At 43.3% G+C, this 9,038-nt stretch overlaps 1 protein-coding gene across 2 annotated transcripts in view; it reads left to right on the top strand.

The window, feature by feature from the left end:
- Window positions 1-6: 6 nt before the first annotated feature.
- Window positions 7-9,038, top strand: part of BCL2 (BCL2 apoptosis regulator) — a 182,447-nt gene continuing 173,415 nt past the window's right edge. For both annotated transcript variants that reach the window (XM_024754835.1, XM_024754836.1), the window contains exons 1-2: window positions 7-652; window positions 865-1,714. In XM_024754835.1, coding sequence (XP_024610603.1) covers window positions 1,148-1,714 — 567 coding nt within the window. In that variant the 5' untranslated portion in view covers window positions 7-652; window positions 865-1,147. The remainder of the gene's footprint in view (window positions 653-864; window positions 1,715-9,038) is intronic.

A 9,038-nucleotide genomic window follows, 5' to 3' on the forward strand; every position in this document is an offset into this window, starting at 1 on the left:
GTAGCATTCATCCTTTTTAGGAAAAGAGGGAAAAAATAAAGCCCTCCCCCACCACGTCCTTCTCCCCAGCCCTCGCCGCACCACACACAGCGCGGGCTTCTCGCGCTCGGCACCGGCGGGCCGGGCGCGTCCAGCCTTCATTTATCAAGCAGCTTTTCGGAAAATGCATTCGCTGTTCGGAGTTTAATCAGAGGAGGATTCCTGCCCCCGGCCCCGGCTCGTCCACCGGCCCCCGGTCCCTGTCTCTCTCCTGTGGAGGCGTGAAGCGGTCCCGCGGACAGAGATCCATGTCTGTGCCCGCGCGTGTGTGTGCGCGTGTAAATTGCCGAGAGGGGGAAAATCACAGGACTTCTGCAAATACTGGACTGAAAATTGTAATTCATCTGCCGCCGCCGCTGCCTTTCTTTGCTCGTGCTCTTGAGATCTCCGGTTGGGATTCCTACGGATTGACATTTCTGTGAAGAAGTCTGGGAATCAAACTGGAAATTCTCCTAATTTTTACACCCTCCGCCCCCAACTCCTGATTCATTTGGAAGTTTCACAGCAGCTATCACTGGAGAGTCCTGAAGATTGATGGAATCTTTGCCTTATGCATTTGTTTTCACAGAAAAGGAAACTTGACAGAGGATCATGCTGTCCTGAAAAAATACAAGTAAGTTCTTTGCACAGGAAATGGGTTTCATGTAACTTTCAGTGGAAACAGTTGAGATTTTAACTTTAAGTACATTCGAGTAAGTTTAATTTCCAGGCAGTTTATTATATTATTTTTAGCTGTGTAACTTGTAGTGTGTGTGCCCTGCTTTCACCCACTGTATAAAGGGAAATGCACCTGATTTTGACTGATTAGTTTTTTTAACCTTTCAGCATCACGGAGGAAGTAGACTGATATTAACAATAATTAATAATGTGCCTCATGAAATAAAGATCCGAAAGGAATTTAAATAAAAATTTCCTGCATCTCATGCCAAGAGGGAAACACCAGAATCAAGTGTTCCGCGTGACTGAAGACACCCCCTCATCCAAGAATGCAAAGCACATCCAATAAAATAGCTGGATTATAACTATTCTTCTCTCGTGCGGGGCCGTGGGGCGGGAAGCGGGGGCGAGAGGTGCTGTTGGTACCCGGCTGCTTTTCCGTGGGGGAAGGATGGCGCACGCTGGGAGAACAGGGTATGATAACCGGGAGATAGTGATGAAGTACATCCACTATAAGCTGTCGCAGAGGGGCTACGAGTGGGATGCCGGAGACGCGGGCGCCACGTCCCCGGGGGCCGCCCCCGCGCCGGGCATCTTCTCCTCCCAGCCTGGGAGCACCCCAGCGCCATCCAGGACCTCCCCGCCGCCGCCCCAGACCGCTCCCGCCGCCCCCGCCAGGGGGCCTGCGCTCAGCCCCGTGCCACCTGTGGTCCACCTGACCCTGCGCCAGGCCGGTGATGATTTTTCTCGTCGCTACCGCCGCGACTTCGCCGAGATGTCCAGCCAGCTGCACCTGACGCCCTTCACCGCGAGGGGACGCTTTGCCACGGTGGTGGAGGAGCTCTTCAGGGATGGAGTAAACTGGGGGAGGATCGTGGCCTTCTTTGAGTTCGGTGGGGTCATGTGTGTGGAGAGCGTCAACCGGGAGATGTCCCCCCTGGTGGACAACATCGCCCTGTGGATGACTGAGTACCTGAACCGACACCTGCACACCTGGATCCAGGATAACGGAGGCTGGGTAGGTGCATGTCTGATTGAATGTGAGTCTGGGCTGGACCTCTCGGGTCTGTGATGCGGAGGTTGGAGTCTGGGTGGGCTACTGGGCCAAGGTAGACCGATAAGCCAATGAAATAATATCAGGGTTGTGGCTTCCCTCCCTCTTTCCCTGTACAGAGGTCTCCCTGCCAACCCAACTGTGATCATTGCTTCCCGGCAAAATTGTTTCCCTTGCTTGCCAGACATTGAGGTTCAAAGATCCAGCCTTTGCTGTTCAGTAGGATCTTGGGGTAAATGGCATCCCTTCAGGGTTTCTCAAACTGGGGGTCCAAGGATCCCCCTCATCACGGTACCTGGCCTGAGTAGCCTGTTGAAATGGGACATTTCAGGGACAACTCATAAACTAGATGCCAGGCTGTGTCCTGGCAATCCGCATCAGAAATAAGCTCCCCTGGGGGTTTCTTCTTTGTACTAAAATTTGAGAACCGTCCAGTTGGAAGAGCAGACTCCCCCAGGGGACCAAGGGCATGCCTTTTCTGACTCACTTGGTAAGATCTACCCAAAGAGGAAAACCAGTGTAGACCCTTTCCCTGGAACACCTGGATGTTTGTAAAGAGGTAGGCTGTGACAGAATTTGCATTGGCTGCGTACCTTGTGTTCTATTTCTATAACTTGTGTGTGATTTTGAGGTTTACTGGAATTTTAGTATCTTCTACTTTTCACCGCCTAGAATCCACGTGATTTGGTGGTCCCCTCTGCTGGCAAAACTTGCACCTAGAGTATCTATATAAAGTGTAGAAGAATTGATTCGTAGCTGTGGATTCTGGCTTTAGCTGAAGTGATTGATGCCTGTATTTTTGAAGAACATCTGTGAACTGTTTTTTTTCTGGTACTGTTGTGCTAGATAGAGCCTCTATCATGTCGCCATAAAGTTCTTTTTGTGTGTGTGGTTCTTTGGGGGAGGGTTACAGATCCTAAGACTGAAGAAGTGTAATTGACATCTACACTTTATATCTGAAGTGATTAATTTGTGAAAAAGTGCAAGAGGAATTAATTCTTGCCTTTTAATCTGAAGAGCTGTCTTTGAAAAAGGATACAATTCAGGGCTTCCTTTCACAGTCTCTAGGGAGAATTACTAATGTTATTATTTTATAGGACCTAACAGGAGCAAACAGCTTAGAAGTCACTACAGGTGTATTCGATTTCAAGAAGCACGTTACATACTTTACTACAGTTTACAAAGTGTGTTAATGGTAAGGGGCCAAAAAGAGAAAAGGCCAAGAAAAGTAGATGACTGACATGAACATCTGATCCTACTTGACCAAAGTTGACAAAATATTGATGCCACTGTTCAGTGTTTAAAAGTAAAACATCCCCATTTAATCTCTAAAATTTAAATGCTTTTGTGAATTGTTTGTTTTTCGAGATCTCATATTATCAGACCTTTAGTAATTCTTGAAGAATTCAGTGAAGTGTGTAAAGAATATTTTTGTTAAATGTTTGGTTAAGTAGGTGGTTTTATTTTTAACCACCATAACCAAAGAGGTAGGGACTTCCAGACGCCAAAAGAATCATTTTAAGACCAAAGTAGAGCTAATATAACAGTTTGACTATTACATATTTTTGTGAAAATAATTTAAAAAATTTTCTTTTTGGTTGAAAGAAATCCATAGTGGTAACTGTCATGTGTCAAGTAATTTAATAAAAAGATGGGAAATGGAGACATATGTTTATGATAGAAATTAAGATATAATCTTGATCTTTATTGTCGAGTTGTGGTATATTAACATCTCATACAGTTGAATTTTCTTTTTAAGTGAAGGCTCACCTTTTCCTCCTTTCAAAATAGAGTTTTCTTAGTAGAGCCTATCTTTGTGGTCAACAGGTATCTGAGGTTGATAAATGTAGAGGCTACATTTTATGATGCCAAACCACAATGACGTACCGTAGCACATGATAAACTTTTTTTGGACAAAACCTCTTATAGTAAAAATAAGTCATATAGAAGCACAAATAGCTGATGGTAAAATGTGTAGCTTTCAGGACAACATATAGATGGATGACTAGGAAAGCAGAGGACTTTGGCAAAAAAAAAAAAAGTATGTATCAGGAAATGCAATCATAAATGTCCACTTTGGAATAATAAAAGTGGTAGTACTCGAGAGCCTGACGTACTTATCCTTTCAAAGGTGCATCACGAACCTACATTTTTATTTTAAGTGTTTGGCATACAGACAGATTTTCCTCCAAATTTGCACCAATCAGTGTTGCGTCTCTAATAATATGTTGCGTCTTGCAGTGTAAAGGACTCAGTAAGGATGGTAAAACTTCAGAAGAGAGCTAGCACATTCTTTTAACGTTGGACAAGGTTGTACTTGTACTGTTTACAGGGCTTGGTGGATCAGCTCATCTACTGAATCTATTCTTACGGGGGCTTTAGATTCTAAGTCACATTTTTCTTCTTTGCTGCTGCTACTTCTGAGGCCGAGGAAAAACAGTTTGCATTCCATGTTCCATAACTTGGAGAAAGCAGGGCCTTGGATGATAGGTGTCTGAGAGATGGTCCTAGAAGTCTACAAATTATATAAAGACTAAAGAAGAAGTTGGCGGTGGGGTGGAGTATGGCTTTATTCCTAAGTCTGAAGGAGGCTTCCAGAGGGAGGCAGTTCTAGGTGTCTGAGACCCTGCCACTCCAAGTGTGGCTCAGGGACCAGCAGCCTGGGCGTCACCTGGGAGCTTCTTAGAGATGCAGAGTCTCAGGTCCCGCCCCAGAGCTTCTGAGTCAGAATCTGTGGTTCGCACGTCTACAGGTGTTTGTGTGCACGTGAGAGTTAGAGATGCTGGCCGCCCTCACCGACCATCAATTCTCGTGGACGCCTTTTAGGAAAAACGGCAATCTGGGATGGATCCTACAGTGTACCTTTCCAGTGGCCCCGTGGGTCCATAATATTACCTAGGATGCTGAATATTTCCCATGTGTCCGCTAGAGTGATCTGACCCCTGGAAGAAATAGACTGGAATGCAAGAGAGACAGGAGAGAAATTGTTATAAGCTCCATCCTCTCAAGAATGTTTTGGGTGGTAGCTATACAATTTGTGTTGGCATTACAGACCCCATGAAAGTAAGATAGCTTTTCTACTCCAGTTAAAGACAGGAAATTTAGCTCTTTTAATAGCTCCATTTGGTATTGTTTGATCCCCTTGTTACACAGTTCAAATTCTGTAAATGAGTTTAGGGGCCCTGAGACCGCTTCACGACCAAGGGGCTCTTGCAAGCAGAGGGTTGAGATTTGGGGAAGTTGATGGTGAATGAACATTGATCGCGCCCTCCGAACTGAGAAATGTGACAACATTTCGCCTCATGTCTTAGGAGAGAGTGATATGTTTGACAGCTGCAAGAATGACATGCCATAACTTGGATATTGGGTTCATTCTGTTGACGACATGGTGGTGCGACTTCTTTTGTGTGTTTGTCATTTGGTCTTTGTGGTTTAGGAAGACAGGAACTTACTTCTCCACATCCAGTAGAGGTTGGCTTCCTTTTTATTAGTTGGTCAGCAAGCAGTTTCTTTTTTCTGTACATAGTCCACATCCACCCAAACGTTTGATTAACTGGAAAGCAATACTCTTCTCAGGCCAGTGTACAAAATACATGAAAAAGCATCAGTTTTCTAGTGGCTGCGTTTCAGCTGCTTATAGCTAATTTTGGCAGCAAAATGATAGGATTACAAATAGCCTGAAGATGATCCAGTCTTAAATAATATATTTAATGATGAACTTTCCTTGGGAAAGTGCATCTTCCTGCCTGCTAAGAATCACATGACCCCTTTCAGTAATTTATTTTGTAGAGAAAGATACATTATATTGCTCCTAGAGTTTGCAGTTATGTGCTGTTGAGTGATTGCTTTGGGGGACTTTTGTAAAATTTTATAGTTCACTCAGTTCTCTTTTCTGTTTTAGGGCCTTTGTTGCTGTTTAATGTTGGTGGAAAACATGGCTTTCTTCTGTGCATCCTGTTACTTTTAGCTGTGCTTTCTAGTGAGAACTGATTGATCTCTTTAGCAATCCTTGATTGCGCCGGTACATTTCAGAACTGCTAAATGTTATTAGACTACAGAGCACACCAGGTAACAGAAAGCCACAGATTTTTTTTTCTTTTAAGACAAACTCTTAAATAGTTTTTCTTTATCTCGACTCCCAGTCCTAGTCAGCTCTTTGGAGGATGATAAACCCACTCATAAAGCAGGTGTGTGGGTGCTGTGTGTATTAATGGTGGTCTCTCCCACTCAGCACGTCCCCGCACCCATATCTGAGGTCATCCATCATGTCTTCACCAAGACTTTAGCAAAGCAGTATTTCAGCAGAAGTGCATTTGTGCTGCAAAAACAACACTGTATTTGTAGTGTACAAGTAAAAAGGTTTTTTTTTTCCCACAGAGATATATCGTATTTGAGGTTCAATTCAAACAAAATCAGTGCTTGACGTTGAAACGCGGTTAACGATGAGAGTCAGCCAAGGACGGAGACAGTTATTCAACAAACATGACTGCAAGTCTTCTATGTGCCCGGCCCTGGGTTAGTTTGGGGGTCCAGGGAGGAAGGCTTTTCCCCCTGCCCTGGAGGCCCTCACAGGCCAGGGCTGGAGATGTCGTTGTGAACCCAGTTGCCACACAGCCTGATAAAATGATTCTAAACTCTCAGATTTAGAGGGAAAAAGAAGAAACAAAACAAAACAAAACAAAACCCTAAGGATGTGTTATTTTGCATACACTTCAATCTTTGTCTGAAAAAGTTATTTCTAACCATATGGTTGTTCATGTGTGCATTAGGCCTGATTTAACTAGGAAGAGAAATATAGATGATTTAAAAAATACTATGTTACACGGACGTACGCTTAAGAGAACTGAAAGGCAGGGGGAGTTCCCTCGGTAAATATTTACCCATTTGGTGCTCTTTCTACATATTATGAAGACTTAATAAACACTAGCCTGCAGTTTTTAAAGTATTTCATTAATTTTTTTTTTTGGTAAAAGACACCCGAGACTCTGATGAGGTTGATTAGAATAGATTAATTTGAAGAACTATCTTTCTTAAATCATTCTGGCATGCAGACAAGTCCAAGTCGATTTGAACCAGAACAGGGGAGAGATTAAAACAAAACCTTTTGTTTTGGTTTGGTTTTAGGTTCTAGCACTGTTCTGTTTATTAAGAGGCTTCTCTTCCAAAACGCTGCTTATAGAAATTCCTAGTCCACTGAGACATTTGTGTTCCTGAAGAGCAGGTGTTTACCATCTAACAGCTTTTATGCGTGGTCCTCTTTCTCTAAATGGAGGTTGTTAAACTTTTGAAGTTACGACAAAGCCATTTTCATTTCTAAAAGTATTTTCGTAGATTGCTGCGTGTTCTGATCTGTGCTCGATTTTGTAGTGCCAACACGATTTCTCTGCTCTTTATTTGCCAGACAAAAGATAAACCCAGCTGTCCTTCAGTGAGAATGATGACGGAATGATTGTTTCTCCAAAGCCGTGTGGGCTTTCTCGTCCGGGACCCTCCCCACTCCCGCCAGCCTCCATCACTGACCCCTACCTGCCCATCACCCCACCACAGGGAGACCTTCAAGGGGTAGCTCCTTGTCACCTTCCAACATGTTAAGGGTGGGATTCACCTAAAGGAAAGAGCATTATGTCTAGATAACCAGCAAGAGGGGGCAGAAAAGGGGTCTGCCCAAGCTGGAATATTATAACCCTTACTCCAATCTTGCTACAGGCAACCGGGCAAGGAAAAATTCTGTCATCAGATATGATGCTTTCCCTCCAGAGATCATAAATTCCAACGCTGTGCAGGGAAAACATAAAATCTGCTGGAAGAGTTTGTACTAGCTCTGATCTCTGCAATGTGAGAGTAGAGTGAGGGTTATACTCTAGCCTTAGATAAAGTTTGACTAACTAAACAACTAAAATAGCTTATACTAAGGATTACTTCCCCAAACGCCCTCTTAAACACGTTAGAAAGAGAATCTCCCTGACATGCTGGCATGGCCACTGGTAGCAGTTACAAAAGCACTAAGGGCTACTTGGCTGATTTTCTTAGGCGATGGACCAAATTCTACGAGCAATTTCACTGGCATCAGTATTTCCATTCTGCTCCTTGTTTTGCCTTCAGAATTTCAGGGATGGAGCCGTATTCCATTTTTAGTTAATAATTGGCTAATCAGCTCTCTGGAGCTTCAGCGTAATGAGTCAGAAGCTTATGACTGCCCCCACTCTCCTTCCTACTCTGTCTCCTGAAACTAGCCCAAGGACCCACTGTGTCAAGTGAAGCTTAAATTTTCCAAGGGAGATTTTACCATTGAGACCAATACATCTTTCTTGTGACAGTTCCAATGACTGTATTTCTCTATTTTTTAACTGTCTTTTCTTAAGCTGTGAAAGAATATGGAGAGTTTATGACTTCTAAGGCTTGGAGCACCAAACAAGGCATGAGTGTTGCAGGTTGTCTTTTCTTGACTTTTTCTAACTCTTCTACACAAATACTAAGATTTCTTCTGCTTTGCAGTACGATGAATGTCATACCTATGTATTACCTTTGAAATTCAATTGCAGCCGAATATTCTACTGAGATGCATTAGAATTTTCAAAGGGAATATGGGACAAAAACTTAGTCTTCTTAGTTCAGTGCCTTCTTACAATTAGCATAGGAATAAAATTAATTACAAATTATATCATCATCTTTACATATTGATATTTTATCTCTTTGGAAAAAAAGAAAGTCTATAAAGGATACCAGTTGGCACCTGTAAGTCTAAAATTTCAGGACTATCTCCTAGCTAGTTTCCCTTTTTTTTTTTTAACATCTTTATTGGAGTATAATTGCTTTACAATGGTGTGTTAGTTTCTGCTTTATAACAAAGTGAATCAGCTATACGTATACATATGTTCCCATATCTCTTCCCTCTTGAGTCTCCCTCCCTCCCACCCCCCCATCCCACCCCTCTAGGTGGTCACAAAGCACCGAGCTGATCTCCCTGTGCTATGCGGCTGCTTCCCACTAGCCATCTATTTTACCTTTGGTAGTGTATATACGTCCATGCCGCTCTCTCACTTTGTCACCGCTTACCCTTCCCCCTCCCCACATCCTCAAGTCCATGCTCTAGTCTAGTAGGTCTGTGTCTTTATTCCCGTCTTACCCCTGGGTACTTCATGACCTTTTTTTTTTTTTTTCTTAGATTCCATGTAGATGTGTTAGCATACGGTATTTGTTTTTCTCTTTCTGACTTACTTCACTCTGTATGACAGACTCTAGGTCCATCCACCTCACTACAGATAACTCAATTTCATTTCATTTTACG

The sequence above is a fragment of the Neophocaena asiaeorientalis genome, unplaced genomic scaffold, assembly GCF_003031525.2.
Source record: "Neophocaena asiaeorientalis asiaeorientalis breed wild unplaced genomic scaffold, Neophocaena_asiaeorientalis_V1.1 scaffold124, whole genome shotgun sequence".
In the NCBI taxonomy this organism is placed as follows: domain Eukaryota; kingdom Metazoa; phylum Chordata; class Mammalia; order Artiodactyla; family Phocoenidae; genus Neophocaena; species Neophocaena asiaeorientalis.